This window comes from Octodon degus, unplaced genomic scaffold (assembly GCF_000260255.1).
Source record: "Octodon degus isolate 3935 unplaced genomic scaffold, OctDeg1.0 scaffold00033, whole genome shotgun sequence".
Taxonomy (NCBI): domain Eukaryota; kingdom Metazoa; phylum Chordata; class Mammalia; order Rodentia; family Octodontidae; genus Octodon; species Octodon degus.
In genome coordinates this window covers 4440875-4463293 of record NW_004524609.1, presented here as the reverse complement: position 1 = coordinate 4463293, position 22419 = coordinate 4440875, and the positions used below count along the sequence as shown (strand labels likewise).

Genomic DNA, 22419 nt, shown 5'->3' with positions numbered 1-22419 from the left:
AAATAAATAAATAAATAAATAAATAAATAAATAAAATCTTAAAGAGATTTTTATGTGGAACTTCATAAGCTGATTTTTATCATTTTTTTTTTCTTTTTATTCTTTTTGTATTTTAGGGAAGGGTCTGCAGGGTGTTCAGGGTCTCACTACTAGATCAGATTCCTAATGATCTGCCTGTTTATAGCCTCCCAAGTGCTGGGATTACAGGGGAGCACCACCATGCCCAGTGTCAGTCACTATCTCAGCACGGGGGAGCGGGGGTACAGGGCCAGCACGGCAGGCCCAGGGATCAAACCCCTGGCTCCTGTGCCTGCTGGCAGGCGCTCTAATCTGCTGAGCTAACACTTTACGTAGAGATTCAGAAGACCACAAATGCTGTTAACAGGAAGGTGTGTGCCTCTGTGCTGTCCGAGTTACTGTGGTGCCTTGCTAATGAACAGAGAGAAGCCACCAGGAGAGAGTAGAATGATACCTCTGCTGGAGTGTGCGGCACCTGACACGGTGGTCTCGGAGGTCACTTTGGAAAGGGTACGCCTTTCAGAAAGGGCGGTGGGTCAGCTGAATGTATGTGAGAAACCGTGGGACTGAGCCATCACCTCCTTCTGCAGATTGACTCAGTGCTAGCAGGATAAAAGGCACGCTGTCGACTTTCAGAGGTTACAGTGGCTTATCTTCATGGTTATCTTAAGACAGAAAACACACAAAGGGAAAGATTTATAATTTAACCTTATTTAAAAATAAAAACTTCAAGCCACTACAGTGACACACACCCATTATGCCTGCTACTCGGGAAATTGCGGCAGGACGATAACAAGTTTGATCCTCCTGCCACAATTTCCTGAGTAGCGGGAGGATCACTGTGTCCAATTTTTTTTTAAGGTCTCGAGATGTAGCTCAGGGGTAGAGCACTTGCCTAGCATGTGTGAGGCCCTGGTTCAATCCTGACTCCCGCCAAAAAATAACAGCAGCAACAAATAACATGCACCAAGAGATTAGCCTAAGGTTAAATCTCCAGAAAAACCAAGAATCAGCAAATAGGAGGAGCAGAATAAGCTGTACCATAAAATGGATAGAATGTAACTTGCTGACCCCATTTTGAAAGCCATCTGGGTGTTACCTAGGACAGCTGAAGATGTGCGTTACTCGGTCTCGGTTCTCCTTCTAGATACATCCATAGAGAACTCTTCACTTGTGAGCACCAAGATAATATTGATATAGATATTCCTACAGCATTGTTTATAAATCAGTCTTATCCCTGACACCACATGGCATGCTGGCACTGCCCCCACACACACTGAGCCGGACTGGGTGTGGTGGCGCACACCTGTAATCCTAGCACAGGGGAGGTGAGAACAGGAGGATCACTACAAGTCCAAGCTGCATGCCTGTAGGCCCGGCACTTGGGAGGCTGAGGCAGGAGGAGCACTGTGAGTTCAAGGCCACTTTGTACTACCTCATCAGATCCTGTCTCAGTAAACAAATGGGGGTGGGGGAGATAGCTCAGGGGCATAAGCGCCTGCCTGGCAAGCACAAAGTCCTGAATTGGATCCCTGTTGCGTAAATAAATAAATAAATAAATAAAATTTTAGAAATACTGAATGAAAGATACATGTAACACGTATTTTATATTCTGGAAACAACCCAGATGCCCATCAGCTGAAGAATGGATAAGGAAGATGTGGTATTTTTGCACAATGGAGTATTATTCAGCTGTTAAACAGGATACATTTGAATCTTCTGTCTGTAAATGGATGCAACTAGAGAACATACTCTTCAGTGAAGTAAATCAGACTCACATGTACAAACATCGTATTGTCTCCTTAGTGTGAGAACCTGAAAGAGAAAATTCACTCTGAAGGTCCAGTAGACACTGAGAAAAGGGAGTGCACCTACTCAGAAGGAACGAGTTACTGAGTTGAGGCGGTGGAGGGGGGAAGAGATTGATGTATGTAAGCAGGATGGTTGATACAGCTATACTGTGCATTTCTGTTGGTCTATGGATTTTTTTTTCTCCCAATGCCCTCAGGGCAGGCTTGGCTGGCTTGAGTTGTGGGGATCGAACCACAGCCACCTGAGCCTGACTGCTTGGTTGAAGCGACCACTTAAAGAACTGAGCTAAGGGGCAGGACCCCTCTGCTGGTCTATGGAAAGAATCAGTTAGTACTTTAATTTATTTCATCTCCTTTATTTATTTATTTATTTTTTTTTTAGTTTTATTTTATTTTATTTTTTTTTTTTGTGGAACCGGAGATTGAACTCAGGCCCTTGTGCTTGCCAGGGAAGCGCTTATAACATTGAGCCATCTCCCCAGCCCCAAATCTGTTTTTTTTTGGTTGTGTTTTGTTTTGTTTTTTGTCATCTCCTTTTTTTAATCGTTTCTCCTTTTATCTTCTTAATTTCTTATACATTTCTTTTTTTTTCTTCCAATTTTACATGCATATATCTGGTAATACGAATAACTGGTTGGAAGACAATATTATGTATTATGTAACAAATACTGTGAAATTCATATTACTTTGTTAAGTGAAAATCAGTATCACTTGTAATTTTTTGTTTTAACTCTAATTTGTACTCTCTAAAAAATATAACCAAAAAACACATTTTATGTATAAAATGTATAATATGTATATCAAAACTTTACATTAATATATGTATTATATATCATTTATTATATATGATATATTATGACTGCACTTGTATAAAATTCAGAAACAGGTGAGACTGAGCTGTCCTGCACAGAGCTTCGTCCTTTCACCTGGGAGCGTGGGCCCAGGCGCGAGACGCCGTTTCCCTTGCACTGTGCTTGTGAAAGGGTCTCCTGCACCCGGGAGGCTCCACACTCCTCGAGGTGCCTTGGTTGGAGCCTGTGAAAGGCGTGCTGTCTGTCGCCCTACAAGTGCAGCCGCACTCACCCCTGGGCCTGAGAGCATTCTTTCAAAATTGTATTTTTGAACATGAATTTTAAAAAGTATTTTAGAGAACCAAAAGTAAATACTTTTGAGAGACTCCCGAGTATATCCAGCTCAGTACAGAGACTACACGACATTCATTTTCACCACTGGCTGATGCAGTGGTTGCTTTTCTTTAGCGTTTTAGTTCTCCAACAGATCCCAGCAGTCAAGCTTATAGTTAATACTGCACAGAGTTGGGGCTGGAGAGATGGCTCAGTGGTCTAAAGCACCTACTTAGAACAAGCTTAGCAAAGCACAGGGACCGCGGTTCAATCCCCAGCACCACATGCCAGCCAGCCCCGCCCCCTGGTGGGCTGAGCTGGCCCCACACACACACACACACACACACACACACAAATAAAATTAAAAAAATAATAATAATAATGCACAGAGTAAGGGGAACTCAGACCTAGCCAGGGGCCTGCTCTCACACTTCATCCGTGTCTGCTGGCTGGACATTCATTGCTGATGAGCTCTAAATCCCAGAAAACTGGCTCCCCACATCTGTGAACAGAAAATGTAATTCCAGACGCTAGCTGAAGTGGCCTTAGAGTAGAGAAGCGTATTCCAAGAACCTGTGTGGGAGAAAGCAGACAGGAAGAGAGCACTTTTTCCCATCAGCAGATTTGAGTCCAGGCCCGTTGGAGTGCAGTTTGGAGTCTCCTTACTGCTGCTGTTGGGAAGGTCTGCTGGCGGAAGTCACCTGGCCGCTGGCCCTTCCCTGAGGGGCCCTGACCTTTATAACCAGAGTTTGTTTTTTGCTGCCCTTCTGGAATCAGACTCACATGCTAGACGAGTACTTAGCCCTCTCACCTGAGCTGCTCAGTTGGAAATGACTTGGTAGTGATAGGAGTGCTGCTGTTTCACTAGGTCTCAAGTCCCCTGTGAGAGCCAAATGAGGCAATATAGATGAAGGTGATTAAAAAAAGTAAAATATTATGAATATAAGTTGCTTTTAAATCAGAATTTGGGACTGGCCAAATAGCTCAGTGGATTAAAGCACCTGCAAGCAGGCGCAAGGGCTGGGCCAGCCGGGCCCCAGGAGGGAGCAGGGGGCACCAAGGGCGCACACTGAAAAAGCGAATGAGACTGTGTGTGGTGGCACATGCCTATAATCCCAGCTCTTGGGAGGCTGCAAACAGGTGGATTACTATGAGTCCAATCTAGTAGTGAGACCCTGAACGCCCTGTAGACCATTCCCTAAAATAAAATAAAAAGGCTGGGGAGATAGCTCAGTAGAACAAGGCCCCGAGTTCAATCCCCGGTTCTGTCAAAAAAAATTAGAATTTGGTGGAAACTATAGTGTTGCTTGGATAGATAGAATTCATGAACTCAGTTTATTACACAATTGTGGAAAAGATGGCCACATTTGTGTTTGTGTGTGAAAGGTGGCCATGGTCTTCATTGGGTGCAGTTTAGGGACAAAAGCTTTCCTGAACCCAATACCACTGTACATATCTGCATTTGGAGAGCTGGACTTGCAACTCCGGATTGTTCTTGCCTTTCTCCCACTGAACAACGCCGATACTCTCATTTAGATTATCTAAATTCTTTGTAAGTCTGTCCATGGATACATGGACATATACATGTAGAGATTTTTTTCTTTGTCTTAAAGGATCTTTGTACCATACAAATGATTTTACTGAGATGCTTTACAGATTGTTGCTTTGAGTACTACATGTTCTGTGTTTTATCCACAGGGTGGCAATCAGGGTTTGACAGTAGTGATTCAAGGCCAAGGGCAAACTACTGGACAGTTACAGCTGATACCTCAAGGGGTGACCATACTCCCGGGACCCGGACAGCAGCTCATGCAAGCAGCAATGCCGAACGGGACTGTGCAGCGGTTCCTCTTCACGCCGCTGGCAACAACAGCTGCGGCCGCCAGCAGCACCACCACGACTGTTTCCACAACAGCAGCAGGTAGAGCCTTGAGTTTGCTGGAGGCCAAATGTTATTAGCACTCACTGCTGGGAACAGGGTAACCAGTGCTTATCTCTAATGGGCTGTGCCTCAAGCCAGTGAGTTTAGCAGTTAGCCTAGCCGACCTCCGGCAGCTTGGTGTTTTCATGCCTTACTTATACAGTCGTGTCACCACTTCCCATTTGGCTGTGTACATACGTGTGTGTAAACATGGGGTGCAAATAAAGGCTATCGTGGTAATTGTTAATGCTTCCCAAGCCTTGTAGCCTGATGGAGCTATGAAGATACTCCCAGGGCTGGCACATGCATCCTGTTCAGAGCATGCAATTGACAGCTGCAGGTCCAGATCACTTTGTTAGGCACCAGCTGCACTGTAAAGTAAACTAAACATCAAAGCTCGATGCTGACATGGCTCACTTTTGGAGGCTGCGCTGTGCCTGAGAAGCCAGCCCTCTGGATAGTTAAGAGTGTATGCAGAGGGCAACAGAACGGGTGCAGCCCCTCGTCCTTGGAGCACTGATGTGAACATGACTAAGCAAACCATTTTGAAATCTCCCCTGAAACACAGAATTTCCAACTTGAGGGAAATCTCCTTCAGACTCTTCTTTAACCACAGTCTTGTTTTCTAAAATAATGGAATTGGTTTGTCATTCCTTTCCACAGGTTCAGGTGAACAAAAACAGAGTAAATTTGCACCCCAGACACAGGTGCAGCAAGCCAAACCCCTGCCACCAGATCAGTCTGCAAGCGTGAGTCCTGCAGAAGCCCAGCCACAAACTGCTCAGCCTTCAGCACAGCCTCAGCCTCAGCCCCAGACCCAGGCCCAAGCCCAGGCCCAGCCCCAGCCCCAGACCCAGTCCCCCGTGCAGCCTGAAGCTCAGACTCAGCCTGAAGCTCAGACCCAGACAGCTGTTTCTCCCCTTGGCCCTTCTGAAGCACAGCCAAGCCAAGCACAGTCCGCCAACAAGCCCCAAGTTGCAGCACAGAGTCAGCCTCCAAGCACTGTCCAAGGACAGTCTCCTGTGCGTGTCCAGAGCCCGCCACAGACTCGAGTACGTCCATCAACTCCATCCCAGGTGTCTCCTGGACAGCAGCCCCAGGTTCAGACTACAACCTCACAACCGATTCCAATTCAGCCACACACACCTCTTCAGATACCTTCCCAAGGCCAGCCACAGTCACAACCCCAGGTACAGTCTTCACCTCAAACTCTTTCATCAGGACAAACGTTAAATCAAGTTGCTATTTCAGCCCCACCTTGTCCTCAGCTACAAGTACAGCAGCCGCAGCCCCAAGTCATTGCTGTGCCTCAGCTGCAACAAGTCCAGGTTCTCTCTCAGATCCAGTCGCAGGTTGTGGCTCAGATACAGGCTCAGCAAGGTGTTGTGCCCCAGCACATCAAACTCCAGTTACCTATTCAAATTCCGCAAAGCAGTACTGTGCAGACTCACCAGATTCAGAATGTGGTGACAGTGCAGGCAGCCAGTGTGCAAGAGCAGTTGCAAAGGGTTCAGCAACTCAGGGATCAGCAGCAAAAGAAGAAACAGCAACAGATAGAAATTAAGCGTGAACACACCCTCCAAGCTTCTAACCAAAGTGAAATCATTCAGAAACAGGTAAAGTTACTACGTCAAAGCAGCATGTTCAGTAGCTTGAATTATTGTGCTGTGCAGTAGACTTAGTGCTTGGTTGTGTTAGGTTTCCTAAATGAGATAGTCGTTGCTGCTTAAATTCAGAAGCAGCACTGGGTGAAACCCAAACACAAAGACTCCAATGGTTTGAAACTCTTCTCTTGTTATATAGTGTCAAGTGCTTCTTAGAAACTTCTAGCTGGGTGTGGTGGCACACCCCTGAAGTCCCAGCACACGGGAGCCTGGGGCAGAAGGATCTCTGTGAGTTCTAGGCCAGCCTGGGTTACATAGTGAGTTTGAGGCCAGCATGAAGTACAAAGTGAGACCCTGTCTCAAAATACAAACAACAACCAAAAAGAAGGAAAGAAAAAATGATGTGTATTTAAGATGGGAAGGATGGAGTTTTGTGTTTAAGTATCACTAATACAAAACTTGAAGGTTTAACAAAAATCTAAAAGCCACTTCAGGCTTTACAGCACTTCATTTGACATTATCTACTATTTAGTTTGCATATAGACCAAGACTAAACCAATTGCAGACAGACTAGATTCATTTGCATTTCTAGCCACATTTTTATTTAAAAAAAAAAAATTGAAATATATATATTCTTCTGTAGCTTAAATAGTGCCATTTTTTGTTTTGCAGTGGCACTTTAGTGAAGTAGCATAATTTAGATGAATTAGAATTACTCTACTAAAACACCTACAAGATATCCTGTGGCTCACTGGAGAAATCTTTTTATTGGCAGCATGCTCTGCTCAGCACAAGGCAGGAGTTTGAGTGTGGGTTTTATGTGTTACCCAGTCATAAATTATCTCCCATACCCTATAACCTCATTAAAACTCCTCTCTTTCCAGCCACAAGGGATTATTATAATGATTACATGGGTCATGTATGTGATTTTAAAGGTGTAAGGTTGTAGCGTTCCTATGAAGTTGAAGTAATACATAACGTGTTCACATGCATCATTACCCAGCTTTCAGCACTCTCTAATGTATAAATTGAGAATTCTTCCAGTACCTACCTTCTTAATCTTTGTAAACGGGGGCCTGGGGAGCAACTCTAAAATTGACGCCTGAGAAGAGAGCATAACCTAAAAATAGCCTTTGGAGCCTGATAGTTGGTTGAAAATTCTAATTAAATTGCTACTTAATCTCATGACAAGTTCATTAATTTCTTTCTGTCATTTATAAAATTATACCTATGGTTCAGTATTGTCATGAGGAATAAATAAAATATTGTCAAATACTTGATAAATAGAACATGGTAAGCACCCAAGCACATTTGGTAGCTGCTAATTTAATTTCATTTGTGTTAGTAATATAAAAAGCTTACCTTATCTTTGAAAAGCGTTTGCTCTGATTTTTACTGTTGTTTTGATTGTATTAAATGTCATAAAATGTGCACTTTTGGCTTTGTTCTGTTCTGAAGGTGGTGATGAAGCATAATGCTGTGATAGAACATTTAAAACAGAAAAAGACCTTGACTCCCACTGAAAGAGAAGAAAATCAAAGGTAGGGGAAGAACATAGGGCCTTTGTGTATGTTGTTCTCTTTTCCTTAGTCTGCCATGCACAAGAGTTGTAAATTTATATATTTTTATCTTGACTGAAGTTTGCTAATTAAGAACATTTGGGCACAAATAGTTCATGATGGGTTCCTGTTGCTGTTTGCAGCTTGGCAGTCACAGCAAGTCTGTGTATCCCTGTAGGGCCATTGGGGACTCGTGTAAACCTTCGAGAGTGAAACATCCAGTATTACATAGGTTGTATATTTTTCTCTAGAATGATTGTATGTAACCAGGTGATGAAGTATATTTTGGATAAGATAGATAAAGAAGAAAAACAGGCAGCAAAAAAACGGAAGCGTGAGGAGAGTGTTGAACAGAAACGGAGCAAGCAGAATGCTACCAAACTCTCTGCTCTGCTATTTAAACACAAAGAACAACTCAAAGCCGAAATCCTGAAAAAGAGGGCGCTCCTGGACAAAGGTCTGCAGATCGGAGTGCAGGTAAGAGTGTTTCCTGTTGGGTGTTGTGAACCTTTTATGATCTATGCCACAAGTTATCTGGAACCCTGTTTCATAAATAAAATGAGGCAAGAACTAAGTATGCCCCCTTAAAAAGGTAGCTTTCCCCTAACTCACAAGGGGTACTGTAGGGCAGCATTACAAATCTGTTGCTTTCTTCGAAAAACCCTTTAAAAAGTGAAAGAAGACATCTGTGCATAGATATTTGTAAGGTTCCTTCCTCTGGTGCAAAACAGAAGCGAGTGAACCCAAATAATTAATTTATTGCTGGGCGCCGAAAGAGGAGCCCCTGAAGACAGGTTGGAGCTTTTAGCGGACTAGGCTAGGGGCGGGGTTTACGCGGGCGGTGCAGTGACGCGACGGGCACTGATTGGACGAGGGTTGGCGCGCGGAAGTCGAAAGATGAAGTTCGTATGACCCTGAGAGCGTGCCGGAAGTCAGCCTCGCCACGCTGCTAGCCGCCATGATGGCGTGGTAGGCATACAGCTGTGGGCATAGCTCTTTTTTCTTGGCTGCTACACAGTAGGACCTGCGTTACACCTCTCTTTGGTCAGTATGGTTTAATTCAAGGCCTACTCACTCAGCTACATCTCCGGCCCTTTTTTTTTCTTTGAAATAAGGCTTCACAGTGTCCGCAGGCAGAGCTCAAACTAGCAGGCTTCCCGCCTCCCCTTCCCGGAGTGCTGACACCGAACGTGTCAGGCTAGCGATGTAAGTTTCTGGAGTACGATTCCTCGGTGTGGTTTTAGGGTTTTAGAACACTACAGTGTGGATGTCCTGTGAGCTATAATTTCACTTGTAGAAATTAACCTGGAACAAGCAAGATAATTGCAGAAAGCCATTCGCAACAGTTCTGGTAGTAGCAGAAGTTTGGCGTCAGCCTGAAGCCCGCTGAGTCGCGCGCGGGTGTCTCAGCAGGAGGCTGCGCCTGCCGAGTCCTGTCCGGCTGCAGGTGGCGGGCGCCGCTGCCCGGGGCTCGCAGCCTCCGCTCTGAGGGCGGTAGGTGGCGTCGGCCTTCCCTGCAGGCCACGCTAGTGTGCAGGCGTTCGCGTCTGTCTGCAAGCTTAGGGAGGGCAGGGAGGGTGTGCTAGGCAAGCGCGGGCCTGAGTGCCATCTCCGGTACAAAAAATAATAGGTACACTGTCCTCAAAACAGTGCTCCATTTTTTGTATCCCGCTGCCTTCACCATGTGCTTGGTTTTTCATAAAATAACTCTTCGTTCACTTTTTAATATATGGTATAATTTTTTGTCAAATTCTGTGAAATCAATTTCATTTCGAATAAAATTAGAATATTTATTTATTTATTTATTTATTTATTTATTTATTTATTTGGTACAGCAGCTGACAGTATAGGTGTGCGCCACCACGCCAGGTTCTGGTGAACCAAGGTTTCAGCCTGGGTGCTTATGTTTGCCAGTAGGCACTTACACCACCAGGCTGTCTCCCCAGCGTCAGAGTCATACGTTTTCTCTTATTTTTGGTCTTTTTTCACATTTTCTTTTTTTCACATTTGAGTTTTAAGAATGTATTTTGAGTGAAAAGAGTTTGAAGGGGAAATGAGTTTGGGTTTTGCTTTCTTTTTCAAACCCCCGTTAGCCCATTCAGCTCTCACCTTGCTGTAAGAAGCCAGCTGTCAGCACCCAGCTCATATGAATCATGTTCAGTGCAACTCTGGGTGGTAGCACACCTAAAGCCTGCACCTCTAGTGCTGCTCAGTTTTATATTCCTGTGCCAGAGCACTGTTTATCTCTTGCTCAGGCATGCCTGTACCTTGCTATTCATGCCTTTTTTTTTTTTTTTTTTTTCTATCTTTTTTTTTGTCACGGTCCCACTGTGTAGCCCTTGATGGCCTCATTCATGGCATTCCTCCCACCTCAGCCTCCTGAGTGCTGGAGTTACAGGCATACAACACCACACCCAGCTAGTCTTTTTTCACATTTTACTACTATTAGTGGTATTTTTTATAGGAAAAAGGATTATCAAAATGTGTATAGCCCTACACAGTCTTTACCTCTGTGTTGTTAACTAGCATGTAAGACAAAATAGGAAAGTGAAACTAAAGATTTACTTTCTTTCCTAGGAAGACATGCAGTCTGTCTTCAATGAAGAAGGGCTGTTGAGTTAGTCACGCTGCTTATCTTCTCACAGAACTGTCTAGACCAGTAGTGGCAAACCTTTTAAAGGTTTCAATGATACAAGCAGCTCACTGCAGTACATGTGCTGTAGGTTTGCTACCACTGGTCTAGGTGTTTAACAAAGAAAAGGCTCATTAAACTAGGACCATGCATGATATTTCTTCGTTAGGCTTTTATTTTTCCTCATAGTAATGGGGATGAACCCAAGGTTTTCATACTATGATTTCAGGTGTGTGCCACCACATCTGGCTCCTGATATTTTTGTGATGTGGTGTTTTAGCTTTTTAATTTGCCACAGTCTTGGTTGTAAAAATTCTTGAAATCGCCCCCCCCCCTCGTGTATTTACAGGTAAGATCTCTTTTAAAAACTAAAATTCCTTTATAAAAAAGAAAAGAAACTAAAATTCCTGCAGCTGTAGGTATTTGTTTAAATTATTCCTTTCTTTTTTCATTAGGAAAATTTATTATGTCTCTAAAATTTATTTTTTAAAGTTATTATTTATTTATTTTATTTATTTGTGTGTGTGTGTGTGTGTGGCCAGCTCAGCCCACCAGGGGGCGGGACTGGCTGGCATGTGGTGCTGGGGGATTGAACCGCGGTCCCTGTGCATTGTTAAGCTTGTTCTGAGTAGGTGCTTTAGACCACTGAGCCATCTCACCAGCGCATGTCTCTAAAATTTATGTGAAACTACCATAAAGCAAAAACAGGCAGAGGGACTGGGGAGATAGCTCAATAGAATAAGTGCTTGCTTTGCAAGCATAAGGTCCTGAGTTCAATCCCCAGTACCACCAAAAAAAAAAAAACAAGCAGAAAAATAAGTCACGAACAGTTGCTTTTTAAGAACCAGGGCTGGGGCTGGTGAGATGGCTCAGTGGTCAAAAGCACCTACTTAGAACAAGCTTAGCAAAGCACAGGGACCACGGTTCAATCCCCAGCACCACATGCCAGCCAGCCCGCCCCCTGGTGGGCTGAGCCGGCCACACACACACACACACACACACACACACAAAAATAAATAAATAAAATTTAAAAAAAAAAAGAATTTAAGAGCTCAGCGGACTAAAGCACCTGCTTAGACAGACGCAGTAGCCTGTGTTTAATCTCTGGCATTCTATGCCAGCCCCACCCGCAGGGCACACTGAGAAGGGGATTGAGTCTTGGTGTGGTGGTGCACCTGTAATCCCAGTGCTTGGGAGGCTGAAAATAGGAGAATCATTGAGTCCAGTCTACATAGTGAGACTCTGTAATAAATATATTTTTTTAAATAAGGGGCTTCATTCTTTTATGTGCTGTTCTGTTGTAGGAATACGACACTCAGAGGATTCCGCTCTCTAAACCTTAAATACCTAGAGTCCTTCAAATATTAGCTCCCCCCCCCATCAGGGATTGAACTGAGGCCCTTTTGCTTGCCAGGCAAGTGCTTATTCTACTGAGCTATCTCCCCGGCCCCTAAAGTTGTTGTTGTTGTTGTTGTTGTTTGTTTGTTTTTTTGGGTTTTTGTTTTTGTTTTTTTTGGGGGTTTTTTTGCATTTTTTTAAAGAATGATTCTAATTAAGAATCATTTTAAGAACCAGGGCTTAGCAAAAATCATTCTAATTAAGAATGCAATAATTTGGGGCTGGTGAGATGGCTCAGTGGTCTAAAGCACCTACTTAGAACAAGCTTACCAAAGCACAGGGACCACAGTACGATCCCCCAGCACCACATGCCAGCCAGCCCCGCCCCCTGGTGGGCTGAGCTGGCCACACACACACACAATAAATAAACTAAAAAAAAAAAAAGAATGCAATAATTTTTATTTTTTAGGAGGCCAAAAAAATTCAGGCTTCTGTAAAAACTCTTTTTTTATTTATTTTTTTTTATTTATTTGAGAGAGAGAGAGAGAGAGTGAGAGAGAGAGAGAGAGGGAGGTGTGTGTGTGGCCAGCTCAGCCCACCAGGGGGCGGGACTGGCTGGCATGTGGTGCTGGGGGATTGAACCGCGGTCCCTGATGCTTTGCCAAGCTTGTTCTGAGTAGGTGCTTTAGACCACTGAGCCATCTCACCAGCCCCTGTAAAAACTCTTTAAAAGGAAATCTGAACTATTTAAGTTACTGTTCTTAATCCATGTATAGTTTAGAGTTTGGGTTTGTTTTGTTTTGTTGTTCTTTTTTAATCGTTCATTCATTCATTTATTTACTTATTTGGTACACAGTCTTGCTGTGCAGCTCAGACTTGTAGTAATCCTCCTGTCTCAGCCTCCCCAGCACCTGGCTTACAGGCATGTGCCACCACATGTGGTTTCAGAACCAGCGTGGCATGCCCAGGACCCGTATATAGTTTTAATTTTTTAATGTATTTAGCACAGGGTCTCACTACACAGATCAGACTCGTAGTGATCCTCCTGTTTTAAGCCTCCCATGCGCTGGGATTACAGGCATGTTACCACACCCAGTTTCAGTCAATGTCTCATTGCACCTGGGGGCAGGGCCAGCAAGGCATGCAGGAGATCACACCCCTGTCCCAGCATATGCCTCAGCAGGCACTTTAATCTGCTGAGCTATCTGGCCAGCCCCATATATAGTTTTGAAAGGAAAATAATTATGAAGAAAACGTATCTGAACTATTTTTCATATTTAATTACTGTGGAATTTTATAAATTCCCAAGATTTTTATTTGCTTGTACCATGTTTATGTCTTGGTACCTGTCCCAGTGGGCTTTCTCTGGGTGGTACAGTTGGCTTTAGTCATTATCTCCAAGAAGAAATTGTGGCAAAAGTCTGTCTAAAGGGTGTTTCACATGGAAAAGTCAGGATTTTATTTCAAAACTTATGGTGAGAAAGCTAGTGGCACCTTCTTCTCCCTGAGCCTACCCATTACCACCTGGACACAGGGACTGAAGCACAAGCCCAGCCACCTGTCCTGCTCGTGTACGCACACCGTGTCCTGACTACCATGTTGGGTTTGTGTTCAGTCTTCTGTGAGGACTGGCCTGAGCGGCCAGGGCCGGGATGTGGCCCAGCGGCACAGATGTCTGTCTGGCGGGCATGGGGCCCTGAGTTCCATTCTCAGTACCAAAAACAAAGAATGTGGGGCAAAAGAAAGCACCTTGCGGGTGAGGACCTGAAAGCCATCCTGAGCAACTACTGAAATCACCAGGCCAGCACCAGCTGAGCCAGAAGGCGCATTCATTCTTTTTGATACATATTCACCTTTTTGTCTGATCTCCTTTGAGGACATCTAGCAGTTTTCTAATGGTGTAGTCTTTATTTTTTGTTTCTGACTAATTTAAATGGGTTAAAGAAAATTTGGGATGAGAATTAGCTCAGTGGTAGGACACTTGCCTAGCATGCCCGAGGGCCTGGCTTTACTCCCACGATCCCAGCAATAAAATAGGAAAGCTCTCCTTGGAATCAATTACTAAGGGTCTCACACCAGGCCAAGGTAGGGAGCTGCTTTGGCCAGGGGTCAGCTCGTACATTTACAGAACCCTAAGGATCATCTTGTGTCGTCTTTAACTGACAACAGGAGGAGCTGAAGCGAGACCTGAAAATGAAGAAGGAAAAGGAGCTGGTGCAGGCGGTGCAGGCCAGCACAGCTGCTGTGCCTTCCCCCCCACGCACTGCAGCCGCCCCAGCCCCTCCATCCCCACCTTCAACTGCCCTGCCACCTGCCGCCCTCCCTGGATCCCCACCGCCCATTGCTTCCCAGAAGAGGAAGCGAGAGGAGGAGAAGGACTCCAGCTCCAAGTCCAAGAAAAAGAAAATGATCTCTACTACCTCAAAGGAAACTAAGAAGGACACAAAGCTTTACTGTATTTGTAAAACGCCTTATGATGAATCTAAGTGAGTAGATCTTTTTGAGCTCTAGTTTATATTGTTTTAAGTTGTTAATTGATACTTTGAGGAAAATGAGTATTGTTAATAATATAAATGAAGATAATCCAGTGTGAGGGAATGTTTCATTTCTGGTCTTGCATCTCATATCTTTAACTGTGACTACAGTGAAGTAAAATTTGTTATTTCATACGTTCACAAGTCTTGTGTGTCCTCGTTATATTCTTTTCTGTCAAAAACAAGCTTTCTGCTGCTCTTTGCTTTCTTCTGTTCTATTTCAACTCCAAGTCGATCAGTAATATGACTGGAGAAGGTGGTGTGTTACTCTTGAATCCCAGTATTGAGAATTTCCTTCCTGGGATCTCAAGATCCTGGCATCTATCTCACTGTGATGCAAGAGGCTTCACGGAGTTCAATACCTGGCATGCCCTGCCGGCCCCACCTCCAAGGTGCGCTGGAATGGCAACTGAGACTGGGCGTGGAGGCACGCGCCTGTAATCCTAGTGCATGGGAGTCTGAAAACAGGAGGACCACTAGGAGTCTGACCTGCGTAGTGAGACCCTGAACTAAATACATTACCAAAAAAACGGGGGGGTGCTTCAAACTGGAATGGTTCATAGTGATTTGGTGGTCTTATTTTTCATTTTGGTTTGGTTTTTTACAATTCTTTTTTTGTGTTGAAATACCACAACCTAATATTTTTGTCAGAGTTCCCAGTCTGGGGGACAAAAGCCAGAAAAATACAAAGAGAAAAAACTGTTCCTTTTACCTATTTTTTAACTGTGAAACTCAAAAATTTGTAGCATGGCATCTGGAAATTGTTTTTGACAGTTGTGATTTGTTTTTAAGATAGTCCACAAACGTAGTTTTATTTATTTAGGTCATCACTACCAGTGGATAAAGTATTTGACGTCTATTTTGAGCATTAAGATATAGGCCGACTTTTTAAAGCCATAATTAACCACAGTATTTTCTGTAGTACTAAAAGTTTGTTTTTTAAATGACCTTTCAGATTTCAGAATATCTAATGTCTACTTAAATGGATGTCTAAAATAAAATTGTGATCTTTTTAATGATACTTGTGTGACAGCATTGAAAGTACCCTAATTGAGAATCTGTGTGCAGAATGCCAGATGAAAACCCTGTTGATGGGTTTCCCTGTTGAACAGAGACAGTTCAGGCATCTTCACCACTTCTCATTGTCTCACCTCATTGGCAACTGTACATAACCCACAAAGTGGAGCCTGTTAACTGACTCTTCCCTTAGTCTGTTACAAGTGTGCCTCACTTTAAGCAAAACACACAGATTGCGGAAGCAATAGTCACTCTTCGTAAAAGGATCTGCTTGTGGAATTCTTTGCATAAAGTTTCTTTGGCCCTTTGAAAGTATTCAAATCACAGAAAAATTAATTTCACACACAACTTTTTTGGAATGTCAGAGTTTTGTAAAATGAGGTACACCTGTGCTTTGTGCTCATTTTATTGAAATTGCCTCATTAATTTGTGGATATTCCATATTTTTCAGTTTGCCATTAACATTTCAGTATGTCAGGTTAATTTACTCATTGTTCTTGTTTGAAGGAGGGTTTTTAGGTGTATTTTGTAATCTCTCATACCAAATCTCCCTGGCTTGGCTTGAGAATCCGATAAGCATGACTCAAAAGTTAAAATACAAGGCCTAAACTTACTTCCAGAACACATGTCCACCCCTCAGAGGAGACAGCATACCAACATGCCTCAGAAGACCCCCACCCTTGGCAGGAAGTACATGTGACAGTCATCAGAATACAGAGTTACCGGTAATCAGATAAAGTGTAAGACTCCGTATTAGTGCTTCACACTCATGGCGCAGGTCAGTTTGTGGTTTGAGAACCATTTCTATTCATGTAGGTCCCTGGTGGCAAACCTATAGCACCCGTGCCACAGCTGACTGGCTGTTATGGAACGCTCTAGAAGGTTTGCTATCACTGTTCTAGGTGAATCTGCCCAGGAACATGCTAGAACAGAGGGTGCCAGTGGTGGGCTGGAGGTATAGCTCGGCGGACTGAGCGCTTGCTTAAGTAAGCATAGGGGCCAGGGTTCGATCCCTGGCTCCCCGTGCTGCACAGGCCCTGTCCCCAGGCAAGCTGAGCCAGCGATGGAGTCTCCAGGTGTGGTGGCGCGGGCCTGGAATCCCAGCACTCGGGAGGCAGAAATCAGAAGGATCACTACAAATCTGGGCTGTGTATTGACACCCTACACACACACAGAAAAAAACCCCTAGAGGGTGCCAGTGGTGCCCCCAAGCCAACGTGGTTCCCTTGTGATTCCTGCTAACACTTGCCGTGACTCTGTGACATTCCTGCCTATGTGTATCAGCAAGTTTAGATACACTGCAGTCATCACAGAGATCCTTCTGAGTTTGTCTTTAGGGCACCTACCGTTGCACACCCACACACGCCCGAGCCTGCAGAGGTTCCCCGCCACCACCCTGGCCAGCTCCCACGGTGCCTTCCAGCGCTTTAGGTAACTCTTCTCCCCTCACGCTCCCTGCCGTGTGTAGCTGGTTTTGAGTTGAAGCAGTTCCCTCAGGAGGGCAGTTCTGAGCCAGGCTACTTTCCACATTAGTCACACTGCTGTTGTATTAACTGAAAAGCAGCCCACGCTTTAACCACTATGAGAGATGACCTTATTCAGATGAAATTCCAATTTCTATTTAGAAAACTTGGTAGAAACTGAGCTACTACATGCACCTTCCTTAGTTTCCTTCATACCATGTTTTGACCATTTATCTTCTGCACTTGGCTGCCCTGCATGTTCCTCGCAGTGTAACTTCTACTTGGTGTTTGCGCTTCGCTTTGTTTTCAAGTTTAAATTGTGAGATACATTTTCAAACCTATCTAAGAAATAGCCCTGATATTGAAATGGCTTCTGTGGCATAGGTTTGACAGATGTAAGTCTTTGATTCTTTGGCTTTGGTTTTTGTGCCTGTTACAGTTTTACACACATTCATTATGAGGAAGACATCACCATCAGTCTGTTGTTTATTTTTTCAAGTTCGAGTGTGTTTTTAAAGATCCATATTTCACTAAACAGTGTGTTTGTTGAAATTGATGTGAGCGCCTTGATGTTTTCACGCCAGATACAGTGTCAGATGCTGTAGTCTGCAGGAGTAGAATGGTTAGCTTCAGGATGTTTAGCTGACTCATTGCAGAAAGTTACTCTGTAAGAAAGTGAGTCAAGGCAGGGAAGACAGATTTACGTACCATGCAGCTCAAAATGACAATTACATTGTCATTTTCATTGTGAATACTTTTAGGTTCTATATTGGCTGTGATCTTTGTACTAACTGGTATCATGGAGAATGTGTTGGCATCACAGAAAAGGAGGCTAAGAAAATGGATGTGTACATCTGTAATGATTGTAAACGGGCACAAGAGGGCAGCAGTGAGGAATTGTACTGTATCTGCAGAACACCTTATGATGAGTCACAGTGAGTTCCGATAAGAGCATCATCTTTAATACTGTAGGAAGCCAAATTGCTCGGACCGGTTATTTATTTTAAAATAAAAAGAAAGATATTTTTCTGCGTATATTATACACTTACATTACAAATTCCTTTCCGTTTTTTCTTTTTCCCTCTTTACCTCCCCTTCAAAATTGGTGTTGCTTCATAGTGAATGCTTGAGATGCCCTGGGGGGATTTGATTTAATGGTAGACGTGATTCTTCAGTATTTTAACATGGAAATTAATGAGATTAAAATAGCCTGACTGGGGCTGGAGAGATGGCTCAGTGGTCTAAAGCACCTACTTGGAACAAGCTTGGCAAAGCATCAGGGACCACGGTTCAATCCCCCAGCACCACATGCCAGCCAACCCCGCCCCCTGGTGGGCTGAGCTGGCCACACACACACACACACACACTAAATGAATAAATAAATAAAAATAAAATAAAATAGCCTGACTCATTTGGACTTTGTCAGTGTTTGAAATGGTGCTTTATTGTAGGGTAGAAGAACACTAATTTTGGTACAATCTCTGAAACTCAGTTATTAGCTTACAGGATTTTGTACTCCCATTTGATATGGTAATAGTTGAAAGATTTTTTACTTCATTTAGTTTTGAGCTTTAAAATCAATTAAATGTTTCACATTTTTCTTCCAACTGATTTTTCAGTATCACGGTGTTCTTAGTAAACTTTTACTACTTGTTCTTAACACCAGAAATACTAAATTAACACATTTCAGTGTCAATCTTAAGAGAAAAAACAACCATAGTATATTAAAAAGCTATTTCATATCCCAGGTTTAGCCCATTTTCAGTTGCATGTTTTATTTCCAAAAGCAAATAATAAGTGATGTTATCTCGTCTGTTGTGGACTCACATTTCCATTTCGGATCTTACAGATTTTATATCGGCTGTGATCGGTGTCAGAATTGGTACCATGGGCGCTGTGTCGGCATCTTACAGAGTGAGGCAGAGCTCATTGATGAGTATGTCTGTCCACAGTGCCAGTCCACAGAGGACGCCATGACAGTGCTCACGCCACTGACGGAGAAAGATTACGAGGGCTTGAAGAGGGTACTGCGCTCCTTACAGGTGAGGGCCCCTGAGCAGCATTTGAAAGGAAAATCAGCCTACAAGACTAGAGAAACACTTCTAAGGTTTGAACTTCCCTGCTTTAAGTGTCTGGTTATTTGCCCACTCCAGCTTTTGGGTTGGGGGACTTGACAAACTTGGGCCCTCCAAATGCCAGAGGCATGAGATGGACCATTTTCATACACCCACCTTAGCTCTTGTTTATGTAGCAATCTCAGTTAAAGGACTCATGGGGCCAGGGCGATAGCTCAGAAGAATAAGCGCTTGCCTGGCAAGTGCAGGGTCCTGAGTTCAATCCCCAGTACCGCAAAATAAAAAATAACTCAGCTTGTTGTTGTTTTACCTTTAGAGTTTCTAAAGATGTTACTTCATGGCCATAGATTGGAGGACAATTATTCTAGTTACTCCCTTCTTTATTAGAAATAAAAAAGGGAGTAAACATGGTGGTTTCTAAGATTGAAGATGTTAGAGAAGTAATCAAAACAGCATTCAACTGCAACTTTTCTCCTGTCATAATCAAAATCACAGAAGTAGAGGACCTGAGAAAGACTCAGAATCTTCTCAGTGGCTGCCACCTCCTTACCCAGCTGTGGTGACCATTGTACTCTGACCCTGCCTGCCGTAGCTTTTTGGGGGTGATGGTGCCAGCTTCGCTCAGAGGCAGGTCACCAGGCGAGCATCGGGGCACACCCTCCATGGCCCCTAAAGCTTGGAGTTCAGCAATGTGTTGGTGTGGTAACTTGATTGAGAACTGTAATAGTCTTTCCACCTGGTGGTAATGAGGCCTGTTTTTTATTATAGGCTCATAAGATGGCCTGGCCTTTCCTTGAGCCAGTAGACCCTAACGATGCACCAGATTATTATGGTGTTATTAAGGAGCCTATGGGTAAGTAATGGCATTGAATACAAAGTTTTTCAGCAGTCTCAGGAGGAGATACTTAGCACCATACAACTGAGAGCTCGTGAGCATCTCTTGAACAAAGTTGGTGGAAGCACAAATTGGCATAGTCACTCTGAGGGGTAGATTGGGAATGTCAGTTCAAATGTGCATGCCCTTGAACCCAACAGTTTCATTTCTTAGGATGGATGGAGATATATAGAGATAGATAGATAGATAGATAGATAGATAGATAGATAGATATAAAATTTGGAAGTGTTTATAACTGAAAAAGCATTGGAAATGAAATAGCTATCCATAGGGGCTGGTGAGATGGCTTAGTGGTCTAAAGCACCTACTTAGAACAAGCTTAGCAAAGCACAGGGACCGCGGTTCAATCCCCCAGCACCACATGCCAGCCAGCCCCGCCCCCCTGGTGGGCTGAGCTGGCCACACACACGCACACACGCGTGCGCGCACATAAATAAATAAAATTAAAAAAAAAAAAAAAAAAGAAATAGCTGTCCATAGAGTAGCTACAGCAAATGATGTGAGTGGAGTATTATGCAGTTGTATAAAAGAATACATGGTATTGGTGAGGAGGCTGGATTCTGTCCAACTGTGTCATCCTTCCCTGTCACCTCTTCATCTTTTCCTGAGGGATAGTGAAATCGTGAACCTACAGTAGGGATCCAAGAGAAGATAGACTTACTTCCCAGGAAAAAACTGATAATAACAGTTATAGCTGATTGTGTTAAATAAACAACTACAAAAAAAAAAAAAAATGCAAGTGCTTGCATTTAAAGAAATGTAGGGGCCGGGGAGATGGCTCAGTAGAATAAGCACTTCCCTGGCAAGCGCAAGGGCCTGAGTTCAATCCCCGGTTCCACAAACAAAAAAAGAAAAGAAAGTATATCTCTACCTGGTTGTGGTGGTGCGTGCCTATAGTCCCAGCACTGGGAGGCTGAGGGCGTAGTATCCTTAAAAGTTCGAGACCAACCTGGGCTACAAAGTGAGCTCAAGACCAGCCTAAGCTGCATAGTGAGACCCTGTCTCAAAAAGATAGATAGACTGATTGATTGATTGATTGATTGAGTCCTTTAAGGATATGAAAGACCCATCAAGATCAGCAGTAGTTTTTATTTCATAAACAGAAATGAGTTTATTTGAATTATATTTTCTAAATGCTTGGTAAACTTAGTACTTTTTCATATCAGGTGTGTTAAAGCCCTGTATTATGGGGCTGTGTGTGTGTTAAGCATGGAATGCAGGCCTTGCCCAATGCCAGGCCGAATTTTAATTGGATAAAATTAGGACACTTCATTTGATCATCCCCATTAAAGAAGTTTGGCTTTGTTTTTGTTTTGTTTTTTGCTAGCACTGCCAGTGTGGCAGTGAGCCTCTTTGGTTCATATATCTACCTGCACTTAGTTGTTTGCTTAGAAAAATTACTAGAACTAGAATTTCTGGCTTAAAAAAAAAACTTTCAAACTATACCTAATAATCTGAACCAATTTCCACTATAGATATCTCTAGACTTTCTTTTGTACTCTGAAAACACTGAGGAGCTGTGTATGTAACTCAGTGGTACAGAGCTTTCTTACTTTGTATAAGGCCCTGGATTCAATCCCTGGGATTGTGAAAATAAGTAAATAATACTGGAGATTATCATTTTGTGTGTATGTGTCTGTGTGTGTGTGTGTGGCCAGCTCAGCCCACCAGGGGGCGGGGCCGGCTGGCATGTGGTGCTGGGGGATTGAACCGCGGTCCCTGTGCTTTGCTAAGCTTCTTCTAAGTAGGTGCTTTAGACTACTGAGCCATCTCACCAGCCCCGAGATTATCATTTTTAAGGGGTGTTTGTTTTAATCTTTAAAACTATTTTGTCTTTTTATTTGTATTTATTTATTTTTTATTTTATTTTATTTTTGGCAGAACCGGGGATTGAACTCAGGCCCTTGCGCTTGCCAGGCAAGCGCTTACTATGCTGAGCCATCTCCCTGGCCCCTATTTTGTCTTTTTAACGAATTTTTTTTGGGGGGGGGTTACTGGGAATCAAACTCAGGACCTTGAGCGTGCCAGACACATGCTTATGAAGCTATTCTAAAGTAATATATGTTTGTTGGGAGGCTGAGGCTGGAGGATTGCTGTGAGTTGGAGGCCAGCCTGGGCAAGCCCCTGTCTTAGAATACCAAAGGAGAGAGAGAGGGAGGGAGGGAGGGAGGGAGGGAATATGCTTGATGTACAGATATAGATATATACAGGTAAGAGGTAACATTTACCATTGCTAAATACCATATATCTAAAATAATCACTGAATAAAAAGTACAGAATGTTTTAAATAATAATCACTATAAAAACTTAAATTAGGGCTGGTGAGATGGCTCAGTGGTCTAAAGCACCTACTTAGAGCAAGCTTAGCAAAGCACAGGGACCGCGGTTCGATCCCCCAGCACCACATGCCAGCCAGCCCGCCCCCTGG

General features: G+C 43.5%; 1 protein-coding gene across 1 annotated transcript in view; it reads left to right on the top strand.

Moving 5' to 3' along the window:
• Bptf (bromodomain PHD finger transcription factor) overlaps positions 1-22419 on the top strand; it is a 122790-nt gene that overhangs the window by 90830 nt on the left and 9541 nt on the right. The window contains exons 21-28 of the mRNA XM_023713906.1: positions 4652-4874; positions 5538-6064; positions 7937-8019; positions 8289-8514; positions 14177-14493; positions 17783-17956; positions 18871-19063; positions 19865-19949. Of these exons, the coding sequence (XP_023569674.1) occupies positions 4652-4874; positions 5538-6064; positions 7937-8019; positions 8289-8514; positions 14177-14493; positions 17783-17956; positions 18871-19063; positions 19865-19949 (1828 nt within the window). The remainder of the gene's footprint in view (positions 1-4651; positions 4875-5537; positions 6065-7936; positions 8020-8288; positions 8515-14176; positions 14494-17782; positions 17957-18870; positions 19064-19864; positions 19950-22419) is intronic.